Below are 23830 nucleotides of genomic sequence, written 5' to 3' on the forward strand. Positions count from 1 at the left end.
AAACCCCCCTCTTTAACGGCAGCAGCTATCATTGGGAGGAGCCAACAATGGCAGAAGTGAATGCATGGGTCTGTCTCCCTTCAGATGGCACCAGGCCTGGCACATACCTTGCGGCTATCTGGGTCAAAGAAGAAGTTAGACCAATTGGGATCAGTCTGCATGTATCGGAATTCAAACAGCTCTCGCAGGCACAGCCTCAGGATGTTGGCACAGATCTGTACACGGGCAGAGAGAGAGAGAGAGAGAGAGAGAGAGAAGGACTGACGAAACGCACAACTCCCAAAGGGCAGCGCTCTCGAGTGAGTGGACCAAGGAAACAACTGGAGATACCCGGAGTGTGAGGTGAACATCAGCATGAAACGCAAAACCCTGCTTCAAACGGAGAGAGGCAGCAGAAGCCCCTAATCACGAAAGAAGAAATGAGCTGTGCAGATAAAGTAACTCACGAGGGAGAAGGCTGCACTAATATATTGAACAGTACAGCACTGGGACAACTTCGGCTCATCATATCCGAACCCACTACGATGCAGACCTAAAACCTATCCCCCTTCCCATGGTCTGTATCCTTCTCTTCCCTGCCCGTCCAGGTCTGTCTCGACGCCTCGTAAACATTGCTATCGTATCTATTTCTACCGTCTCTCCTGTTGAGGAGTCCTTGGCGGGGGGGGGGGGGGGGGCGAGATTTGGGGATCAAGTCTGAATCCGTCGGAGGTCAGCTAAAGGAGAGGTGCTCCCATTAAGATTTGGGGCAATTTGATGCCGAGAGGTGGTGAGCCAGGTCCGGGGAATCTTCCAGGTTCGCGGTTTGGGAATCGGGGTCTTCCTGTTTAGGTTGGGGACGAGGAGGGAATCTATCGAGGAAAACGTTGTGAGGGGCCCAAAACGTTACACCCGATTTCTTCACTGGTGCTGCTTCGCTTCTACAGGTCCTCGTTCCTGGGTCCTGAGGTCCTGAGCATTGGGTCATCAGCACCCATTGAACGGTCAGTCGAGGTAAACAAGAATCTTCCTAGCATTAATACTCGGTAACCATGTCTCATTTCGCACCTATTCCATATTGGTCAAGGCAAAAAAGCTCACAAATCTTGTCCGGCCTGATCTAATTCCCAGCATACTGTTCAGTCTGTCACTTTTCACACCAGGCCATTCAGATGGCCAATGTTATTTCTTGTCTCCCAGAACGGCTGTTATTTTTATTAAAAAGGGAAATGCTGTAGAAGAGCGGGCAAGGAAGAGGCAGATGGATTACAATGTGAGAAAGTGTGAGGTCATGTGCTTGGGGAGGAAGAATACAGGCGTAGACTACTTTCTCAACTGGGAAAGGGTCAGGAAATCAGGTGATAGGGACGGATTTTTAATTGGCTGAGGTGGGCCGGGTGGGGGAGAGGTCTGGGGGTCAAAGCTGACCACTAAGGCAGATCTGACAGGGAATTAGATAAACAGGATGGGAATAATGGGGTGTGGACCCCCGGAAGGGTCAGTGTTGGCGGGGGGGGGGGGTTATTAATTGTAACAAGCAAGCATGTCGGAGCAGGCCTGGACGGCTGAAGGGCCTGCAGTTTTCCTTGCAGGGAAGGGGATTACACAGAATTCCATCACACTGTTCCTCAGAGCCCTCCCCACCGTGACTCACAGAAGGGGATTGGGGATGGCGGGGCATGGGTTTTGATGGGCTGAACAGGCCGGTTCTGCAGACTGAACTCTAACCTGCGAGGCGTGGGCCAGGGTCTCTCGCGTTTCTGCGCAATGTCACTGTGCCGCCTCCCCACGCAAAGCAAACGGGATCTTCCGTTACCTCATTCCTGGTCTCTTGGTCCAGCGATTCGGCCTTATCGAGGGGGGAAGCCAGGGACCAGCTCAGTGGTCAGGACTCTCCTGCTGCTGAGCTCCTCGATAACAGATGGAACATTAAAATAGGGTTCGTCCACCAGAAGCTCCCTGTGGGGGACAGCATTGGCAACAGAGGTCAGGGGTTGGAGGGAGGGCTGAGAGACCTGCTGCCCAGCTGGCAGAAAGGGGCTCTGAGCGCCCCTGACCAACAGCGCCACGGTCAGCCTGGCCACTGCCCATTCGCACCAGTCCCACCCTTCGAGGGACAGGCATGGGCCACACATGAACAAATGACCACTTGGCACCAGAGGGCCTGAGCGTAGAGGACTGGCAGTGCCCCCCATCACACAGAGACACGTCCTCTCCCCCACCCCCGCCACCACACACCACAGTCTGTCTCTCCCACCCACCGCCCTGCTCTCTGTCCCCATCCCCCACCAACCCCAGTCTCCAGCAAACTGCTTTCTGTAGGTGGATATCCAAGGAGGAATTCACACGCACACACACGTGAACGTGTACATTCTCACATGCAAGTGAACCTGTACATTCACACGTGCACGAGCACACACACACACATGAACGTGTACATTCTCACATGCACGAGCGCACACACACACGTGAACATGTACATTCTCACATGCACGAGCGCGCACACGCGCACACACACACACACACACGAACTGTACATTCTCACATGCACAAACACACACACACACTGGAAACGCGCTCACATACACACACACAGACACTGACACACACACACACAGACACAGGGGAGTGGGGGGCGCGTGGTAAGTGGGGGGTTGGGGGCCTGTGTGGTCGGGGTGTGGGTGGGGCGGGGGTTGGGGATGTAGTGTGGATGCGGGGAGTGGGACAGTGCAGGTCTGGGGGGGGCGTGGTGTGGGTGGTGGAGGGGCCTGTGCGGTGTGGGTGGTGGAGGGGGGCAGTTGGTTGGGGTGAGGGTGGGGCAGGGGAATGGAGTGGGCGATGTGGGTGGGCGGAGCAGGGGTGCAGTGTGGGTGGGGAGAGTTGGGGGGCAGTGAGGGTGGAGTGAGTTGGGGGGCAGTGAGGGTGGAGTGAGTTGGGGGGCAGTTGGTTGGGGTGTGGGTGGGGCAGGGGAATGTGGTGGGCAGTGTGGGTGGGGGGAGCAGGGGGGCAGTGTGGGTGGGGTGGGGGAGTGGGTGCGGGTGGGTGGGCGGTGTGGTGTGGTTGGGCGGTGTGGTTGTGTGGGGGTGGGGGGTGTGGTAGGGTGAGCGGTGTGGTTGGGTGGGGTGTGCGGGGGGGTGGGGGGGTGTGGTTGGGTGGGGGGAGGGGGGGCGGTGTGGTTGGGTGGGGATTGGGGGGGCAGTGTGGTTGGGTGGGGTGGTGGGGAGGGGCGGTGTGGTTGGGTGGGTGTGTGTAGGCAGTGTGGTTGGGTGAGGGAGTGGGTGCGGGTGGGGGGGGCGGTGTGGTTGGTGGGGGTGTTTGGGTGGTGTGGTTGGGTGGGGGGTGGGCGGTGTGGTTGGGTGGAGGTATGTGGGGCAGTGTGGTTGGGTGGGGCAGTGGATGCGGGTGGGGGGGCGGTGTGGTTGGGTGGGGGGGTGGGGTGCGGTGTGGTTGGGTGGGGGCACGGTGTGGTTGGGTGGGGGGTGGGTGGTGTGGTTGGGTGGAGGTGTGTGGGCAGTGTGGTTGGGTGGGGCAGTGGGTGTGGGTGGGTGGGCGGTGTGGTTGGGTGGGGGGTGGGGGAGCAGTGTGGTTGTGTGGGCGGTGTGGTTGAGTGGGGCAGTGGGTGCGGGTGGGGGGACAGTGTGGTTGGGTGGGGGGTGGGGAGGCGGTGTGGTTGGGTGGGGGGGTGGGTGCGGGTGGGGGGGCGGTGTGGTTGGGTGAGGCGGTGGGTGCGGGTGGGGGGGGCGGTGTGGTTGGGTGGGGAGTGGGGGGGGCGGTGTGATTGGGTGGTGGGAGTGGGTGCGGGTCGGGGGGGGCGGTGTGGTTGGGTGGGGTAGTGGGTGCGGGTGGGGAGGGGCCGTGTGGTTGGGTGGGGGGTGGGTGCGGTTGGGTGGGGGAGTGGGTGCGGTGTGGTTGGGTGGGGGTGGTGAGTGCGGGTGGGGGTCGGTGTGGTTGGGTGGGGCGGTGTGGTTGGGTGGGGGAGTGGGTGCGGGTGGGTGGGCGGTGTGGTTGGGTGAGGCGGTGGGTGCGGGTGGGGGGGGGCGGTGTGGTTGGGTGGGGAGTGGGGGGGGGGGCGGTGTGATTGGGTGGTGGGAGTGGGTGCGGGTCGGGGGGGGCGGTGTGGTTGGGTGGGGTAGTGGGTGCGGGTGGGGAGGGGCCGTGTGGTTGGGTGGGGGGTGGGTGCGGTTGGGTGGGGGAGTGGGTGCGGTGTGGTTGGGTGGGGTGGTGAGTGCGGGTGGGGGTCGGTGTGGTTGGGTGGGGGGTGGGTGCGGGTGGGGGGGGCAGTGTGGTTGGGTGGGGGGTGCGGGTGCAGGTGGGGGGGGCGGTGGGTGCGGTTGGGTGGGGCGGTGGGTGCGGGTGGGGGGCGTGGTGTGGTTGGGTGGGGTTGGGTGCGGGTGGGGGGGGTGGTGTGGTTGGGTGGGGGGAGTGTGTGCGGGTGGGGATTGGTGTGGTTGGGTGGGGGGTGGGTCCGGGTGGGGGGGGCGGTGGATGCGGGTCGGGGGGGGCGGTGTGGTTGGGTGAGGAGTTGGGGGGCGGTGTGGTTGGGTGGGGGGAATGGGTGCGGGTGGGTGGGGGTAGTGGGTGCGGGTTGGGGGGGGTGAGTGGGTGCGGATGGGTGGGGGTAGTGGGTGCGGGTTGGGGGGGGGAGTGGGTGCGGGTGGGTGGGTTAGTGGGTGCGGGTGGGTGGGGGTAGTGGGTGCGGGTTGGGGGGGGGAGTGGGTGCGGGTGGGTGGGGGAGTGGGTGCGGGTGGGTGGGGGGGAGTGGGTGCGGGTGGGTGGGGGAGTGGGTGCGGGTGGGTGGGGGGAGTGGGTGCGGGTGGGTGGGGGTAGTGGGTGCGGGTGGGTGGGGGGAGTGGGTGCGGGTGGGTGGGGGTAGTGGGTGCGGGTGGGTGGGGGGAGTGGGTGCGGGTGGGTGGGGGTAGTGGGTGCGGGTTGGGGGGGGGTAGTGGGTGCGGGTTGGGGGGGGTAGTGGGTGCGGGTTGGGGGGGGTAGTGGGTGCGGGTTGGGGGGGGGTAGTGGGTGCGGGTTGGGGGGGGGTAGTGGGTGCGGGTTGGGTGGGGGGAGTGGGTGCGGGTGGGTGGGGGTAGTGGGTGCGGGTTGGGGGGGGTAGTGGGTGCGGGTTGGGGGGGGTAGTGGGTGCGGGTTGGGTGGGGGGTAGTGGGTGCGGGTTGGGGGGGGTAGTGGGTGCGGGTTGGGGGGGGGTAGTGGGTGCGGGTTGGGGGGGGGGAGTGGGTGCGGGTTGGGGGGGGGAGTGGGTGCGGGTGGGTGGGGGGAGTGGGTGCGGGTGGGTGGGGGAGTGGGTGCGGGGTGGGTGGGGGGGAGTGGGTGCGGGTGGGTGGGGGTAGTGGGTGCGGGTGGGTGGGGGGAGTGGGTGCGGGTGGGTGGGGGGGGAGTGGGTGCGGGTGGGTGGGGGTAGTGGGTGCGGGTGGGTGGGGGGAGTGGGTGCGGGTGGGTGGGGGTAGTGGGTGCGGGTGGGTGGGGGGTAGTGGGTGCAGGTTGGGGGGGTAGTGGGTGCGGGTTGGGGGGGGTAGTGGGTGCGGGTTGGGGGGGGGGTAGTGGGTGCGGGTTGGGGGGGGTAGTGGGTGCGGGTTGGGGGGGGGTAGTGGGTGCGGGTTGGGGGGGGTAGTGGGTGCGGGTTGGGGGGGGGTAGTGGGTGCGGGTTGGGGGGGGGTGGTAGTGGGTGCGGGTGGGTGGGGGGAGTGGGTGCGGGTGGGTGGGGGTAGTGGGTGCGGGTTGGGGGGGGTAGTGGGTGCGGGTTGGGGGGGGGTAGTGGGTGCGGGTGGGGGGGGGGGTAGTGGGTGCGGGTTGGGGGGGGTAGTGGGTGCGGGTTGGGGGGGCGTAGTGGGTGCGGGTTGGGGGGGGGTAGTGGGTGCGGGATGGGGGGGAGTGGGTGCGGGTTGGGGGGGGTAGTGGGTGCGGGTTGGGGGGGGGGAGTGGGTCGGGTTGGGGGGGGTAGTGGGTGCGGGTTGGGGGGGGGTAGTGGGTGCGGGTTGGGGGGGGGTAGTGGGTGCGGGTTGGGGGGGGGTAGTGGGTGCGGGTTGGGGGGGGGGTAGTGGGTGCGGGTTGGGGGGGGGTAGTGGGTGCGGGTTGGGGGGGGGTAGTGGGTGCGGGTTGGGGGGGGGGTAGTGGGTGCGGGTTGGGGGGGGGGGGCGGGTGGGTGGGGGGGGGGTGGGCTGATCTGGGTGAGAGACCGCCGTGTTTCTTACTCACTTGAACCTGATGGCACAGGCAGCTTCCCTTTGGTAATCACACTCGAGCGCTAACTCCCGGCTGATCACCGCGATGACATGTTCTGCGAACAGTCCTGTAGGGGGCAGCACACACATACCGTTACAACAACAACTGCTATGCCAGCTCCCCCACTCTGTACTGAAAATGCCCCCATTCCGGGGGCAAAGGTGGGGGGAGTAATGAGAGAGAAATTGTTCCAGCTTCTGCCACATGCTTCAGCACCCGAGATCCCACTCACTGGCCCAGGGCATTGATTCGGAGCGATGGCTTTCCTGGTCAAATATCCTGCTGCTCCCCTAACAGGTGCTTTCATCAACGTTAACAGGCACAGGACTGAGGTGGGGCTTCTTTTTAAACTCACACATGGGACCTTGAGTCACTGGTGAGGCCCAGCATTTATTGCCCCCCCCCGTCCCTAATTGCCCCCCTTGAGAAGGTGGTGGGGAGCTGCCTTCTTGAACCGCTGCAGTCCATGTGCTGTGGGGAGACCCACGATGCCCCTTAGGGAGGGAATTCCAGGATTCTGACCCAGCGACACTGAAGGAACGGCTGATATATTTCCCAGTCGGGATGGGGAGGGGCTCGGAGGGGAACGTGCAGGGGGTGGCGTTCCCATGTATCTGCTGCCCCTTGTCCTTCTGGATGGAAGTGGTGGTGGGTTTGGAAGGTGCTGTCTAAGGAGCCTCGGTGAGTTGCTGCAGGGCGTCTTGTAGATGGTACACACTGCTGCGACTGAGCGTCGGTGGGTGGAGGGAGTGGGATGTTTGTGGATGTGGTGCCAATCAAAGTGGGGGCTGCTTTGTCCTGGATGGTGTCGAGCTTCCTGAGTGTTGTTGGGGCTGCCCCCATCCAGGGGCAAGTGGGGGGTGTTCCCTCACACACCTGACTTGGCCAGAGAGCCTTACCTGTGGGGGAGGGGGCAAGTGTACCTGCTGGGGGGGTTGGGGGGGTGTGCCCTACCTGCAGGGAGAGCATTGCTCATGTTGAGAAGGGCAGTCAGGTTTCGGAGATCACTATCGATGCTCTGGTCAACTCCAGGATACTGTAAGACAAACAAACAGAGAGATTAGGGGGAAGGGGAGAGGGATCAGAGAGAGAGAGAGAGAGAGAGAGGCAGAGAGAGACAGAGAGAGAGAGAGGGAGAGGCAGAGAGAGAGAGGCAGAGAGAGCGAGAGAGAGAGAGAGGCAGAGAGAGACAGAGAGAGAGAGAGGCAGAGAGAGACAGAGAGAGAGAGGCAGAGAGAGCGAGAGAGAGAGGCAGAGAGAGAGAGAGAGAGGCAGAGAGAGACAGAGAGAGAGAGAGAGGGAGAGGCAGAGAGAGAGAGGCAGAGAGAGGCAGAGAGAGGCAGAGAGAGAGGCAGAGAGAGAGAGGCAGAGAGAACGAGAGAGAGAGGCAGAGAGAGCGAGAGAGAGAGAGGCAGAGAGAGGCAGAGAGAGACAGAGAGAGACAGAGAGAGACAGAGAGAGACAGAGAGAGACAGAGAGCGAGAGAGAGAGAGAGAGAGAGAGGCAGAGAGAGAGAGGCAGAGAGAGAGAGAGGCAGAGAGAGAGAGAGAGAGAGAGAGGCAGAGAGAGGCAGAGAGAGGCAGAGAGAGGCAGAGAGAGACAGAGAGAGACAGAGAGAGACAGAGAGAGACAGAGAGAGAGAGAGAGAGAGAGAGGCAGAGAGATACAGAGAGAGAGCGAGAGGCAGAGAGAGACAGAGAGAGAGGCAGAGAGAGGCAGAGAGAGGCAGAGAGAGACAGAGAGAGACAGAGAGAGACAGAGAGAGACAGAGAGAGAGAGGCAGAGAGAGAGAGGCAGAGAGAGAGAGAGGCAGAGAGAGAGAGAGAGAGAGAGAGGCAGAGAGAGGCAGAGAGAGACAGAGAGAGACAGAGAGAGACAGAGAGAGAGACAGAGAGAGAGGCAGAGAGATACAGAGAGAGAGAGAGAGGCAGAGAGAGACAGAGAGAGAGAGAGGCAGAGAGAGACAGAGAGAGACGGTGGGAGGGAGCGGGAGAGGAAGGGAGAGGGAGAGAGGGCAGGGAGGGTCCTGAGGGTGAAAAGGGGGGAGGGAGAAGGAGAAAGGGGAAGGACAGGTCCTGAGGGGGCAAGGGGGGCAAGGAGAGGGAGAGAGGGAGAGGGAGAGAGGGCAGGGAGGGTCCTGAGGGTGAAAGGGGGGAGGGAGAAGGAGAAAGGGGAAGGACAGGTCCTGAGGGGGCAAGGGGGGGCAAGGAGAGGGAGAGAGGGAGAAGGAGAGGAAGAGTGGGAGAGGGGAGGGATGGGTACTGAGGGGGAAAGGTGGCGGGAGAAAGGAAGTAGAGCCTTGATACATCTGTAATCAACACTCAATACCAGCGGGGGACTGGGGGCTGGGGGGGCAGGGGAATGGGGGGGCTGGGGACGGGGGAATGGGGAATGGGGGGGCAGGGGACTGGGGGGGCAGGGGAATGGGGGGGCAGGGGAATGGGGGGGCAGGGGAATGGGGGGGCAGGGGAATGGGGGGGCAGGGGAATGGGGGCAGGGGAATGGGGGGGCAGGGGAATGGGGGGGCAGGGGAATGGGGGGGCAGGGGACTGGGGGGGCAGGGGAATGGGGGGGCAGGGGAATGGGGGGGCAGGGGAATGGGGGGGCAGGGGAATGGGGGGGCAGGGGAATGGGGAATGGGGGGCAGGGGACTGGGGGGGGCAGGGGACTGGGGGGGGCAGGGGACTGGGGGGGGCAGGGGAATGGGGGGGCAGGGGAATGGGGGGCTAGGGGAATGGGGGGCTAGGGGAATGGGGGGCTAGGGGAATGGGGGGCAGGGGACTAGGGCCAGGGGCCGGGGACTGGGAACACCAACCAGAGCCCAGGCCCGCAGCAAACAAACAGAGTGTCCTGATGGTACTGACTGGGCTTCACCAGGTACCATGAGCGAGGCCGGGATTATTGACGGGAGGTGCCACACGAATGCAGCTCCCCAGAAACATTCACAAGCCGTCATTTTCACAGCTCGGCCTGGGGTTGGGGATAAGGCTGAGGTAGGTTCTCCCTGCATGAACCCCACAGCAGCGCCGGCTGGCAGTGGGCAGGGGGTTTGGAGATGAACACACCACCAGGAGGGGCTGGCACATGACGGGAGTGCACTCAGGTCGGGCCTGGACCCAGGACCTGACCCTCACAGAGACTCCTCACCTGGATCTTCATGGCCACTTCCCGACCATCCTGCAGCCTCCCGAGGTGAACCTGCCCGATGGAGGCAGCTGCAAACGGCTGTTCCTCAAAGTACTCCAGCCTAGCTCGCCAGTCCGAGCCCAGCTCACTCTTCAGTGTTTTCTACAGGTGGAGCATTGAGAGAGACCTTACATTACTGATCACGACAGCACCCCCCACCCACCCCCCGTCAAACACTCTCCAGGCATTAGATATAGAGTGAAGCTCCCTCTACACTGTCCCCCTGTCAAACACTCCCCAGGGATTAGACACAAAGTAAAGCTCCCTCTATACCGTCCCCCATCAAACACTTCCCAGGGATTAGATACAGTGTTAAGCTCCCTCTACACTGTCCCCCGTGTTGTTTCAGTGCAGGTTTTGACTCGATCTGCTCATGTTCTGAGTTGCTGGGAACGCGTCGCTCCCAGGATGTGCCTCGAGTGAGATAACACTCGGCCCTCACTGGGAGACCTCCCTGGGCCTGGACAACAACACAGCCTCACTGCAGCACGGTCCTGGTTTCAGATCATCTCTACAGCAGCCTCTCTCTCTTACCAGCATCTGCCTGCTGGGCATAAAATCTGCCCCATGTCGTACCCGTTCGAATATCTTCTGTAAGGCTGGATTCATGAAAGCTTCATCTACACGAGAGACAGAGAGGGTCAGGGAGATTGAGAAAGAGAGACAGACAAACAGAAAGGTGTCACTGCATTCTGCCACCTCACTGCCATTTGCCCCCACCCCCACACATATCACTCCTGCCTGACATACAAGAAAGCATGGCATTGTGTCGCTTAACTAGATCTGACAAAACCAGAAAGAGGCCTGGAGCTGGTCAGGCCCTCACTGGAGCCAGTCAGACCTTCCACTGGGCCTGGAGCCGGTTGAGCCCCCACTAGGCCTGAAGCCTGTTGGGCCCACACTGGGCATGGAATCAGTCAGATCTTCCACTGGGCCTGGAGCTGGTCGGGCCCCCACTAGGCCTGAAGCCTGTTGGGCCCACACTGGGCCTGGAGCTATTCGGGCCCCCACTGGGCCTTCAATGAGTTTCACTGGGCCCACTCTGAGGGAAGCCTTTGCTAGGTTTGGAGAGAGAGAGAGAGAGGAGCCTTCACATGAAGTAGGTGTATTGACGGGGGTTTGCATTTCTGGGTCCTGGGCCTGAACGGGTTTTGAGGAGCAGAGAGCCCACGGTACAAGTCAGAAGTCAGCTCCCATCACCCTGAGTGTGAGCAAGACTCACTGCCTGTCACCTGTGTATCATTTTCTCTGTCACACACGGGCCCAAGGAAACGCTCACTCCCACAAACCCACGGGACCTAAACCAACAGAAGGTTAAAGAAATGGCCGAGGGGTTGACGAGGCTGAGTTCCAGGGCTCCTCTGAGTAGTCTCCCTGGCCATTAGCTCCCCATTCTCCGGTCTGAATCGCGTGGGAGGGAGTTACATACACAGGCACACGCGCCTTTGGCAGCTCGGGTCAACTAGGAGAGGCCCATGGCAGACTGACCCCTCAGAGAGGCTGGGACCCAGCCCCTCTGTCCCACAAAACATGTGACGTCCCCTGGACCAGCTCTCCCCTCTCCCCCGTTCCCCTCTTAGGAGGCGGCTGGCTTAGGCAGATTCATGCCTTCTTCATTCACTGGGCCCAGCATTTATTCTTCCGCCCTCCCCGTCCCTAACTGCCCCTTGAGAAGGTGGTGGGGAGCTACCTTCCTGAACCGCTGCAGTCCGTGTGCTGTGGGGAGACCCACGATGCCCCTTAGGGAGGGAATTCCAGGATTCTGACCCAGCGACACTGAAGGAACGGCCGATATATTTCCCAGTCGGGATGGGGAGGGGCTCGGAGGGGAGCTTGCAGGGGGTGGCGTTCCCATGTACCTGCTGCCCCTTGTCCTTCTGGATGGAAGTGGTGGTGGGTTTGGAAGGTGCTGTCTAAGGGGCCTCGGTGAGTTGCTGCAGGGCGTCTTGTAGATGGTACACACTGCTGCGACTGAGCGTCGGTGGGTGGAGGGAGTGGGATGTTTGTGGATGTGGGGGCCAATCAAAGCGGGGGCTGCTTTGTCCTCGATGGTGTCAGGCTTCATGAGTGTCGTTGGAGCTGTCCCCAACCAGGGGCAAGTGGGGGGTGATCCCTGACACTCCTGACTTGTGCATTGTCGATGGTGGGACAGGCTTTTGGGGGGGTGGGGGGGAGGGAAGTCAGGAGGGGAGTTACTCACTGCAGGATTCCCAGCCTCTGACCTGCTGTTGTAGCGCTGTGTTCACTGCCTGATCAATAGTAAACGCACAGGATGGTGATGTGGAGGTGGGGGGACGGCAGAATACAGCTGTGGGAATGGATTTGGGGAGATGGTCAGAGGACAGCAAGTGAGAGAACTGACACCCCTAGAGGTGTCTCCTCGGAGGCAGGTGAGGCCTTACCTTGAATACTGAGCATCTGACCCAGTTTCAGAGCAGCACCTCGCACTTTACACAAAGTGCTCACAATCCTCTCAGCATTGCCCTCCGACAAAACCACGCTAGAGTCCAACAAAACACCATCTGGAATAGGAGAGTGAAGGGTTAGAGACAGAGTTTGACCCTGCAGTAACACAGCGAGGGGGTAGAGACAGAGAGTGACCCTGCAGTAACACAGCGAGGGGGTAGAGACAGAGACTGACCCTGCAGTAACACAGCGAGGGGTTAGAGACAGAGAGTGACCCTGCACTAACACAGCGAGGGGTTAGAGAGAGAGTCAGACCCAACACTAACACAGCGAGGGGTTGGAGACAGAGACTGACCCTGCACAAACACAGTGAGGGATGAGCGACAGACTGACCCGGCAGTAACACAGCGAGGGTTTAGAGATAGAGACTGACCCTGCACTAACACAGTGAGGAGTTAGAGACAGAGACTGACCCTGCAGTAACACAGCGAGGGGTTAGAGACAGAGACGGACCCTGCACTAACACAGCGAGGGGTTAGAGACAGAGACTGACCCTGCACTAACACAGCGAGGGGTTAGAGACAGAGACTGACCCTGCACTAACACAGCGAGGGCTTAGAGACAGAGACTGACCCTGCACTAACACAGCGAGGGGTTAGAGACAGAGACTGACCCTGCACTAACACAGCGAGGGGTTAGAGACAGAGACTGACCCTGCAGTAACACAGCGAGGGGTTAGAGACAGAGACTGACCCTGCACTAACACAGTGAGGGGTTAGAGACAGAGACTGACCCTGCAGTAACACAGCGAGGGGTTAGAGACAGAGACTGACCCTGCACTAACACAGCGAGGGGTTAGAGACAGAGAGTGACCCTGCACTAACACAGCGAGGGGTTAGAGACAGAGACTGACCCTGCACTAACACAGTGAGGGGTTAGAGACAGAGACTGACCCTGCACTAACACAGCGAGGGGTTAGAGACAGAGAGTGACCCTGCACTAACACAGCGAGGGGTTAGAGACAGAGACTGACCCTGCACTAACACAGCGAGGGGTTAGAGACAGAGACTGACCCTGCACTAACACAGCGAGGGGTTAGAGACAGAGACTGACCCTGCACTAACACAGCGAGGGGTTAGAGACAGAGACGGACCCTGCACTAACACAGCGAGGGGTTAGAGACAGAGAGTGACCCTGCACTAACACAGCGAGGGGTTAGAGACAGAGACGGACCCTGCAGTAACACAGCGAGGGGTTAGAGACAGAGAGTGACCCTGCACTAACACAGCGAGGGGTTAGAGACAGAGACGGACCCTGCAGTAACACAGCGAGGGGTTAGAGACAGAGACTGACCCTGCACTAACACAGCGAGGGGTTAGAGACAGAGACGGACCCTGCACTAACACAGCGAGGGGTTAGAGACAGAGAGTGACCCTGCACTAACACAGCGAGGGGTTAGAGACAGAGAGTGACCCTGCACTAACACAGCGAGGGGTTAGAGACAGAGACTGACCCTGCACTAACACAGCGAGGGGTTAGAGACAGAGACTGACCCTACACTAACACAGCGAGGGGTTAGAGACAGAGAGTGACCCTGCACTAACACAGCGAGGGGTTAGAGACAGAGAGTGACCCTGCACTAACACAGCGAGGGGTTAGAGACAGAGAGTGACCCTGCACTAACACAGCGAGGGGTTAGAGACAGAGACTGAACCTGCAGTAACACAGCGAGGGGTTAGAGACAGAGAGTGACCCTGCACTAACACAGCGAGGGGTTAGAGACAGAGACTGACCCTGCACTAACACAGCGAGGGGTTAGAGACAGAGACTGACCCTGCACTAACACAGCGAGGGGTTAGAGACAGAGACTGACCCTGCATTAACACAGCGAGGGGTTAGAGACAGAGACTGACCCTGCACTAACACAGCGAAGGGATAGAGACAGAGAGTGACCCTGCACTAACACAGTGAGGGGTTAGAGACAGAGACTGACCCTGCACTAACACAGCGAGGGGTTGGAGACAGAGACTGACCCTGCACTAACACAGCGAAGGGATAGAGACAGAGACTGACCCTGCACTAACACAGCGAGGGGTTAGAGACAGAGACTGACCCTGCACTAACACAGCGAAGGGTTAGAGACAGAGAGTGACCCTGCAGTAACACAGCGAGGGGTTAGAGACAGAGAGTGACCCTGCACTAACACAGCGAGGGGTTAGAGACAGAGACTGACCCTGCAGTAACACAGCGAGGGGTTAGAGACAGAGACTGACCCTGCACTAACACAGCGAGGGGTTAGAGACAGAGAGTGACCCTGCACTAACACAGCGAGGGGTTAGAGACAGAGACTGACCCTGCACTAACACAGCGAGGGGTTAGAGACAGAGACGGACCCTGCACTAACACAGCGAGGGGTTAGAGACAGAGACTGACCCTGCACTAACACAGCGAGGGGTTAGAGACAGAGACGGACCCTGCACTAACACAGCGAGGGGTTAGAGACAGAGACTGACCCTGCACTAACACAGCGAGGGGTTAGAGACAGAGAGTGACCCTGCACTAACACAGCGAGGGGTTAGAGACAGAGAGTGACCCTGCACTAACACAGCGAGGGGTTAGAGACAGAGAGTGACCCTGCAGTAACACAGCGAGGGGTTAGAGACAGAGACTGACCCTGCACTAACACAGCGAGGGGTTAGAGACAGAGACTGACCCTGCAGTAACACAGCGAGGGGTTAGAGACAGAGACTGACCCTGCACTAACACAGCGAGGGGTTAGAGACAGAGACTGACCCTGCATTAACACAGCGAGGGGTTAGAGACAGAGACTGACCCTGCACTAACACAGCGAAGGGATAGAGACAGAGACTGACCCTGCAGGAACACAGCGAGGGGTTAGAGACAGAGACTGACCCTGCACTAACACAGCGAGGGGTTAGAGACAGAGACTGACCCTGCACTAACACAGCGAGGGGTTAGAGACAGAGACTGACCCTGCACTAACACAGCGAGGGGTTAGAGACAGAGACTGACCCTACACTAACACAGCGAGGGGTTAGAGACAGAGACTGACCCTGCAATAACACAGCGAGGGTTAGAGACAGAGACTGACCCTGCAGTAACACAGCGAGGGTTTAGAGACAGAGACTGACCCTGCACTAACACAGCGAGGGGTTAGAGACAGAGACTGACCCTGCACTAACACAGCGAGGGGTTAGAGACAGAGACTGACCCTGCACTAACACAGCGAGGAGTTGGAGACAGAGACTGACCCTGCACTAACACAGCGAGGGGTTAGAGACAGAGACTGACCCTGCACTAACACAGCGAGGGTTTAGAGACAGAGACGGACCCTGCACTAACACAGCGAGGGGTTAGAGACAGAGACGGACCCTGCACTAACACAGCGAGGAGTTGGAGACAGAGACTGACCCTGCACTAACACAGCGAGGGGTTAGAGACAGAGACTGACCCTGCACTAACACAGCGAGGGGTTAGAGACAGAGTCAGACCCAACACTAACACAGCGAGGGGTTGGAGACAGAGAGTGACCCTGCACAAACACAGTGAGGGATGAGCGACAGACTGACCCGGCAGTAACACAGCGAGGGTTTAGAGATAGAGACTGACCCTGCACTAACACAGCGAGGGGTTAGAGACAGAGACTGACCCTGCAATAACACAGCGAGGGGTTAGAGACAGAGACTGACCCTGCACTAACACAGCGAGGGGTTAGAGACAGAGACTGACCCTGCACTAACACAGCGAGGGGTTAGAGACAGAGACTGACCCTGCACTAACACAGCGAGGGTTTAGAGACAGAGACTGACCCTGCAATAACACAGCGAGGGGTTAGAGACAGAGACTGACCCTGCACTACACAGCGAGGGTTTAGAGACAGAGACTGACCCTGCAATAACACAGCGAGGGGTTAGAGACAGACTGACCCTGCACCAACACAGTGAGGTGTTAGAGACAGAGAGTGACCCTGCACTAACACAGCAAGGGGTTAGAGACAGAGAGTGACCCTGCACTAACACAGCGAGGGGTTAGAGACAGAGAGTGACCCTGCACTAACACAGCGAGGGGTTAGAGACAGAGAGTGACCCTGCATTAACACAGCGAGGGGTTAGAGACAGAGAGTGACCCTGCATTAACACAGCGAGGGGTTAGAGACAGAGAGTGACCCTGCAGTAACACAGCGAGGGGTTAGAGACAGAGAGTGACCCTGCACTAACACAGCGAGGGGTTAGAGACAGAGACTGACCCTACACTAACACAGCGAGGGGGTAGAGACAGAGACTGACCCTGCACTAACACAGCGAGGGGTTAGAGACAGAGACTGACCCTGCACTAACACAGCGAGGGGTTAGAGACAGAGACTGACCCTACACTAACACAGCGAGGGGTTAGAGACAGAGACTGACCCTGCACTAACACAGCGAGGGGGTAGAGACAGAGACTGACCCTGCACTAACACAGCGAGGGGTTAGAGACAGAGACTGACCCTGCACTAACACAGCGAGGGCTTAGCGACAGACTGACCCTGCACTAACACAGCGAGGGGTTAGAGACAGAGACTGACCCTGCACTAACACAGCGAGGGGTTAGAGACAGAGACTGACCCTGCACTAACACAGCGAGGGGTTAGAGACAGAGAGTGACCCTGCACTAACACAGCGAGGAGTTAGAGACAGAGACTGACCCTGCACTAACACAGCGAGGGGTTAGAGACAGAGACTGACCCTGCACTAACACAGCGAGGGGTTAGAGAGAGACTGACCCTGCACTAACCCAGCGAGGGGTTAGAGACAGAGACTGACCCTGCACTAACACAGCGAGGGGTTAGAGACAGAGACTGACCCTGCACTAACACAGCGAGGGGTTAGAGAGAGACTGACCCTGCACTAACCCAGCGAGGAGTTAGAGACAGAGAGTGACCCTGCACTAACACAGTGAGGGGTTAGAGACAGAGACTGACCCTGCACTAACACAGCGAGGGGTTAGAGACAGACTGACCCTGCACCAACACAGTGAGGTGTTAGAGACAGAGAGTGACCCTGCACTAACACAGCGAGGGGTTAGAGACAGAGAGTGACCCCTGCACTAACACAGCGAGGGGTTAGAGACAGAGAGTGACCCTGCACTAACACAGCGAGGGGTTAGAGACAGAGAGTGACCCTGCATTAACACAGCGAGGGGTTAGAGACAGAGAGTGACCCTGCATTAACACAGCGAGGGGTTAGAGACAGAGAGTGACCCTGCAGTAACACAGCGAGGGGTTAGAGACAGAGAGTGACCCTGCACTAACACAGCGAGGGGTTAGAGACAGAGACTGACCCTACACTAACACAGCGAGGGGGTAGAGACAGAGACTGACCCTGCACTAACACAGCGAGGGGTTAGAGACAGAGACTGACCCTGCACTAACACAGCGAGGGGTTAGAGACAGAGACTGACCCTACACTAACACAGCGAGGGGTTAGAGACAGAGACTGACCCTGCACTAACACAGCGAGGGGTAGAGACAGAGACTGACCCTGCACTAACACAGCGAGGGGTTAGAGACAGAGACTGACCCTGCACTAACACAGCGAGGGCTTAGCGACAGACTGACCCTGCACTAACACAGCGAGGGGTTAGAGACAGAGACTGACCCTGCACTAACACAGCGAGGGGTTAGAGACAGAGACTGACCCTGCACTAACACAGCGAGGGGTAGAGACAGAGAGTGACCCTGCACTAACACAGCGAGGAGTTAGAGACAGAGACTGACCCTGCACTAACACAGCGAGGGGTTAGAGACAGAGAGTGACCCTGCACTAACACAGCGAGGGGTTAGAGAGAGACTGACCCTGCACTAACCCAGCGAGGAGTTAGAGACAGAGACTGACCCTGCACTAACACAGCGAGGAGTTAGAGACAGACTGACCCTGCACTAACAAAGTGAGGTGTTAGAGACAGAGAGTGACCCTGCACTAACACAGCGAGGGGTTAGAGACAGAGACTGACCCTGCACTAACACAGCGAGGAGTTAGAGACAGAGAGTGACCCTGCACTAACACAGCGAGGGGTTAGAGGCAGAGACTGACCCTGCACTAACACAGCGAGGAGTTAGAGACAGAGAGTGACCCTGCACTAACACAGCGAGGAGTTAGAGACAGAGACTGACCCTGCACTAACACAGTGAGGTGTTAGAGACAGAGAGTGACCCTGCAGTAACACAGCGAGGGGTTAGAGGCAGAGACTGACCCTGCAATAACACAGCGAGGGGTTAGAGGGAGACAGAAAGAGAGGGAGAGACCCTGGATTAACACTGTTTCAGGGTCACGGTCCCGTTTGCAGTTCGATGGCTGTGAGTCACCAATTCAAGCCTGGCTTTGGACGATAATTTGGATAAAATTAACAGCAGGGTGTGAGCGAAGACAGGATAACGTCACAAACTCTTCACTAAATCATTGGTAGAGCCAATGTGGGCTCGACGGGCTGAAGGGTCTCCTTCTGCAATGTAAACTTCTCTCATTGGGAAGGTGCTTTGATTTTTAACGATTTCGTGATGAGCAGCATCTGAAATGTTTTGTTTAATCTCAGTCTGTGATCTCGGGCTCTGCCTGTATGGGGCTCTGGGTGTGTTGACTGGGGTAATGTCCAAGGTTGCAGGGTTAACGGTGGGGGGATGCTTTGGCTATCAGTCGTTGGCATGGGAGCGGTCTATCGGTGTGGAATGGCATGGATGTGAGGTAGATAGAGGGGCAGGGAAAGTATCATGTACGTGGCAAGTGGGCGGTAGGGGGTTGTCAAGCAATGGGCATGGATGGGGGGAAAGAGGGGTTCAGTGTTGTTGCTTGATTCTGTTTGCTTCCTTCATGCACACGGTGTTGGAGTATGAAGCTGGATAATCTCCTGGCCTCCCCCCAACCCCCAACCTACTGCCCCTCCATGAACACACTCACACCTCAAAATCTCCCCCAATAATCCCACTCTGCAAAATCCCCCAATAACCCCACTCCGCAAGATCTACCCCAATAACCCCACTCCGCAAAATCTACCCCCAATAATCCCACTCTGCAAAATACCCCTCCAATAATCCCACTCCGCAAAATCTCCCCCAGTAATACCACTCCGCAAAATACCCCAATAATCCACTCCGCAAAATACCCCAATAATCCCACTCTGCAAAATCCCCCCAATAATCCCACTCCGCAAAATCTCCCCCCCAATAATCCCACTCCACAAAATAACCCCCAATAATCCCACTCCGCAAAATACCCCCAATAATCCCACTCCGCAAAATCTCCCCCCAATAATCCCCTCCGCAAAATCTCCCCCCCCAATAATCCACTCCGCAAAATCTCCCCCCCCAATAATCCACTTAATCCCACTCCGCAAAATACCCCCAATAATCCCACTCCGCAAAATACCCCCAATAATCCCATTTACACTAGCCCCAAATATCCTGCTCCCCTTTCATTATCCCACACACACAACATAATCCACTCACCACCGCCTCCCAAAATCCCCACTCACTACCGTCCCCAATATCTCCACTCACTCCCGTCCCCAATATCCCCACTCACCACCGTCCCCCAATATCCCCACTCACCACCGTCCCCCAATATCCCCACTCACCGTCCCCCAATATCCCCACTCACCGTCCCCCAATATCCCCACTCACCACCATCCCCCCCATTTTCCCCACTCACCACCATCCCCCCCATTTTCCCCACTGACTACCGTCCCCAATATCCCCACTCACTACTGTCCCCCCCAATATCCCCACTCACTACCGTCCCCAATATCCCCACTCACTACCGTCCCCCAATATCCCCACTCACTACCACTGCACCCCCCCAGCCCAATATATCACACTCACTTGAAACCCACCGCTCCACGAGCCCGCCCTCCCAGGTCCACCCCCCACCCCCGGCGCTGTGTCTGGTGGGGGGTAGGGAATCAATGGGAGTTTCTCCCAGGGGATGTGCCAGCGACGGCAACACTCACCCCGTGACCAGTTCCCCACCCTCAACGTCTTCCTTGTGGCTTCCAGCAACGTCCCGAGCCCAACTCTGATCGCCAAGCCTGGGAAGAGAGCAACACCGAGCTGAGACAGAGATATCTGTCAGGGGCTACAGGCACACGGGGTACACACTGCCCGACAGGCAAGCACTGACCCGGCCTCATGTACAGGCACACACAGACACACACACATATACAGACACGCACATAGACACACACACACAGACACTCGCGCACACACACACACATATACAGATGGACTGATACAGACACACACACACACGCACACGCACACGCACATGCACACTGAGTGGAAAGAGAACTGTACTGGAGAAGTATTATCAAACAGTGCCTGATCAACCTAATCAATATGGAATGGTTTGAAAGTAGAAACAACGTGATGAATCTTTCTCCTGCTGCCTCGCAGGCACCATGTCCAATGAGACATCAAGTCACCACTTATCCAAAACAATTCCACTCTTCTCACCTCCCCATCCCAGCCTTAGGGCCCCCACGAGCTTTCCCTGGCAACCAGACATACCCTGTGCAGTTCGGCCCCTCTCTCAGACAGTGCACAGAAAGTAAATATGATGGAAGCAGAGAGACAGAGGGACACCAAGGGGTGGGGGAGAAGCGAGAGAGAGAGACAGAGAGAGGGAGAGGGAGAGAGATAGAGACAGAGAGAGAGAGAGACAGAGAGAGAGAGAGACAGACAGAGACAGACAGAGACAGACAGAGAGAGAGGGAGAGAGACAGAAAGAGAGACGGAAAGAGAGACGGAGAGAGAGACAGAGAGAGAGACAGAGAGAGAGACAGAGAGAGGGAGAGAGAGAGGGAGAGAGAGAGGGAGAGAGAGAGGGAGAGAGAGAGGGAGAGAGAGAGGGAGAGAGAGAGGGAGAGAGAGACGGAGAGAGAGACGGAGAGAGAGACGGAGAGAGAGACAGAGAGAGAGACAGAGAGAGAGACAGAGAGAGAGGGAGAGAGAGAGGGAGAGAGAGGGAGAGAGAGAGGGAGAGAGAGGGAGAGAGAGGGAGAGAGAGAGAGACAGAGAGAGACAGAGAGAGATAAACAAGAAAGTCAGAAAGTTAGAAGGTGTGGAAGAGACATGGAGAGGGATAGGAAGAGAGACAGACAGAGTGAGGGGTGGGTGCGGGGATAGTGAGACAAGGAGATGACGTAGAGAGATAGACAGGCTCAAAGGAGCAGGAGGGATGAGAATGTGTATGAAATGGAGGAAGAAATAGAAATAGAGTGTGGGTGATAACACAGCAGGGAGCCGGCAGCATCAGAGGAGCAGGGAAGGCTGGCTTTTCGGGTCGGGACCCTTCTTCAGAAATGAAATTCTAAAATTCCTGACCAGAAACTGCTCCTCTAACGCTGCCTTATCTCGGACTCCAGCATCAGCAGTTCTTGTCATCTCAGAGTGAGTGGGAATGCGTTAGAGACATAAAGCCTAACAGAATGTGAGACAGAGAGCAAAGAGTGGCAGGACCCGAGATACGAGAGATAGAGAGAGAGAGAGAGAGAGAAAGCAAAGGCAGAGAAAAAGAGAACGAAAGAGGAGACAGAGACACAGACAGATGCCCAGAAATAAAAGAATTCGAGACAGCAACGATGCAGGAGGGATAGAAAGAAAGAGAGAGGGGGACAGAGACTGATAAGAGAGAAGGATAGAAAGTGAGAGGGAGAGAGCGAGAGAGAGATGGATCAAGAGAATAAACACTAAAGTAAACGCAGAGGGTCTGGCAGCATCTGTGAAGGAGAAAACGGAGTTAATGTTTCAGGTCCGGTCCCGAAACATTATCTCTGTTTTCTCCTCCACAGATGCTGCCAGACCTGCTGAGCTTTTCCAGCAATTCCTGTTTTTGTTCCTGGTTTACAGCATCCGCAGTTCTTTCGGTTTTTAAAACACGGCAGCTGTTGGAAATTTGGAATTTAAGAAGCAAGCAGAGATACTCAGCGGGACCTGGCAGCAGAGAGACACCGAGTTAGGTCTCTGGCAGGCAGTAACCTGAACGCACAACTGCAGGAGAGCAGCAGTCGGCCATTCGGCCCCTCAGGCCCTGATAACACGAGCTTGCACCTCAACACCAACATTCTGCCCTCCACTCCCTCCTGAATACTGGACGTGACTACTGGCCTTTTGGGGCTGAGGACCCCCGCCCGCCGCCCAGCCTCTGGGGAGTGGAGAAATTTCTCATCTCAGTCCAAAAGTGGGGAGGGGAGGGAGACGCGCACCCCGACTGGGACGGTGGAAGGTGGGGTGCTCCCTGGGGAATGATGCCGAGAAAGGGGAGCAGTTGGATCCCAACACGTGCTGTGTCAAATCTCACCGATGGATTCCAGGACTGAGACACCAACCCCTCTCCCTCCCCCAATCCTCCACGTGCCACGGGCATCACCGGGTGCCAGTCCAGTGGGACCCCCCACACGCCCACCTGGCCTCCACCCCATCCCCGAACCCGCCCCCCCCACACCCTCCAACTGACCACTTACCTCCAAAGTTGGCGAGACGTCCCAGTTGGCTTGTTGGCACTTTGAGCTCGCGGGCTCGCTCGTTCAGCTACGGGTAGAGAGAGACAAGCACCTAGGAACTCAACTGTCTGTCTCTGTATTCAAACAGAAACCATGCACCCCCCCCCTCACCTTCCCCCCCGCCCCGACCCCCCTCACCTTCCCCCCGCCTTCCCTTCCCACCTCCCCTCACCTTCCCCCCGCCCCGAACACCCGCACCTTCTCCCCCCCCGACCCTCCCCGCCGCACCTTCTCCCCCCCCCGACCCTCCACCCCGCACCTTCTCCCCCCCCCGACCCTTCTCCCCCCCCCGACCCTTCTTCCCCCCCCCCGACCCTCCCCCCGACCCTTCTCCCCCCCCCCGACCCTCCCCCCCGACCCTTCTCCCCCCCCCGACCCTCCCCCCGCACCTTCTCCCCCCACCGACCCTCCCCCCGCACCTTCTCCCCCCCACCGACCCTCCCCCCCGCACCTTCTCCCCCCCCCGACCCTCCCCCCGCACCTTCTCCCCCCCCCGACCCTCCCCCCGCACCTTCTCCCCCCCCGACCCTCCCCCCGCACCTTCTCCCCCCCCCGACCCTCCCCCGCACCTTCTCCCCCCCCGACCCTCCCCCCGCACCTTCTCCCCCCGCACCTTCTCCCCCCCCTGACCCTCCCCCCGCACCTTCTCCCCCCGCACCTTCTCCCCCCCCGACCCTCCCCCCCCACCTTCTCCCCCCCCCGACCCTCCCCCCGCACCTTCTCCCCCCCCCGACCCTCCCCCCGCACCTTCTCCCCCCGCACCTTCTCCCCCCCCTGACCCTCCCCCCGCACCTTCTCCCCCCCGCACCTTCTCCCCCCCCGACCCTCCACCCCCCACCTTCTCCCCCCCCGACCCTCCCCCCCGCACCTTCTCCCCCCCCCGACCCTCCCCCCCCCGACCCTCCCCCCGCACCTTCTCCCCCCCCGACCCTCCCCCCGCACCTTCTCCCCCCCCCGACCCTCCCCCCGCACCTTCTCCCCCCGCACCTTCTCCCCCCCCCGACCCTCCCCCCCGCACCTTCTCCCCCCGCACCTTCTCCCCCCCCCCGACCCTCCCCCCGCACCTTCTCCCCCCGCACCTTCTCCCCCCCCCGACCCTCCCCCCGCACCTTCTCCCCCCCCCGACCCCCTCCCCCCGCACCTTCTCCCCCCCCGACCCTCCCCCCGCACCTTCTCCCCCCCCCGACCCTCCCCCCGCACCTTCTCCCCCCCCGACCCTCCCCCCGCACCTTCTCCCCCCCCCGACCCTCCCCCCGCACCTTCTCCCCCCCCCGACCCTCCCCCCGCACCTTCTCCCCCCGCACCTTCTCCCCCCCCCGACCCTCCCCCCGCACCTTCTCCCCCCGCACCTTCTCCCCCCCCGACCCTCCCCCCGCACCTTCTCCCCCCCCCCGACCCTCCCCCCGCACCTTCTCCCCCCCCCGACCCTCCCCCCCGCACCTTCTCCCCCCCCCGACCCTCCCCCCGCACCTTC

At 59.3% G+C, this 23830-nt stretch overlaps 2 protein-coding genes across 2 annotated transcripts in view; both read right to left on the reverse strand.

Moving 5' to 3' along the window:
* Window positions 1-23830, reverse strand: part of LOC125449248 (atypical kinase COQ8A, mitochondrial-like) — a 45320-nt gene that overhangs the window by 1513 nt on the left and 19977 nt on the right. The window contains 10 exon segments of the mRNA XM_059641496.1: window positions 108-215; window positions 1796-1840; window positions 1842-1938; window positions 6187-6280; window positions 7168-7249; window positions 9361-9501; window positions 9934-10019; window positions 11802-11921; window positions 19807-19884; window positions 22318-22384. Of these exon segments, the coding sequence (XP_059497479.1) occupies window positions 108-215; window positions 1796-1840; window positions 1842-1938; window positions 6187-6280; window positions 7168-7249; window positions 9361-9501; window positions 9934-10019; window positions 11802-11921; window positions 19807-19884; window positions 22318-22384 (918 nt within the window).
* LOC132206748 (proteoglycan 4-like) lies at window positions 4553-6084 on the reverse strand (the record flags this gene model as incomplete). Its single annotated transcript, XM_059641691.1, is given in 5 exon segments — window positions 4553-4589; window positions 4794-5226; window positions 5229-5597; window positions 5600-6020; window positions 6022-6084. Coding segments are annotated over 5 exon segments (1323 nt in total), but the record flags the coding sequence as incomplete, so codon positions are not given.

Source organism: Stegostoma tigrinum, chromosome 42, assembly GCF_030684315.1.
Source record: "Stegostoma tigrinum isolate sSteTig4 chromosome 42, sSteTig4.hap1, whole genome shotgun sequence".
Taxonomy (NCBI): Eukaryota; Metazoa; Chordata; class Chondrichthyes; order Orectolobiformes; family Stegostomatidae; genus Stegostoma; species Stegostoma tigrinum.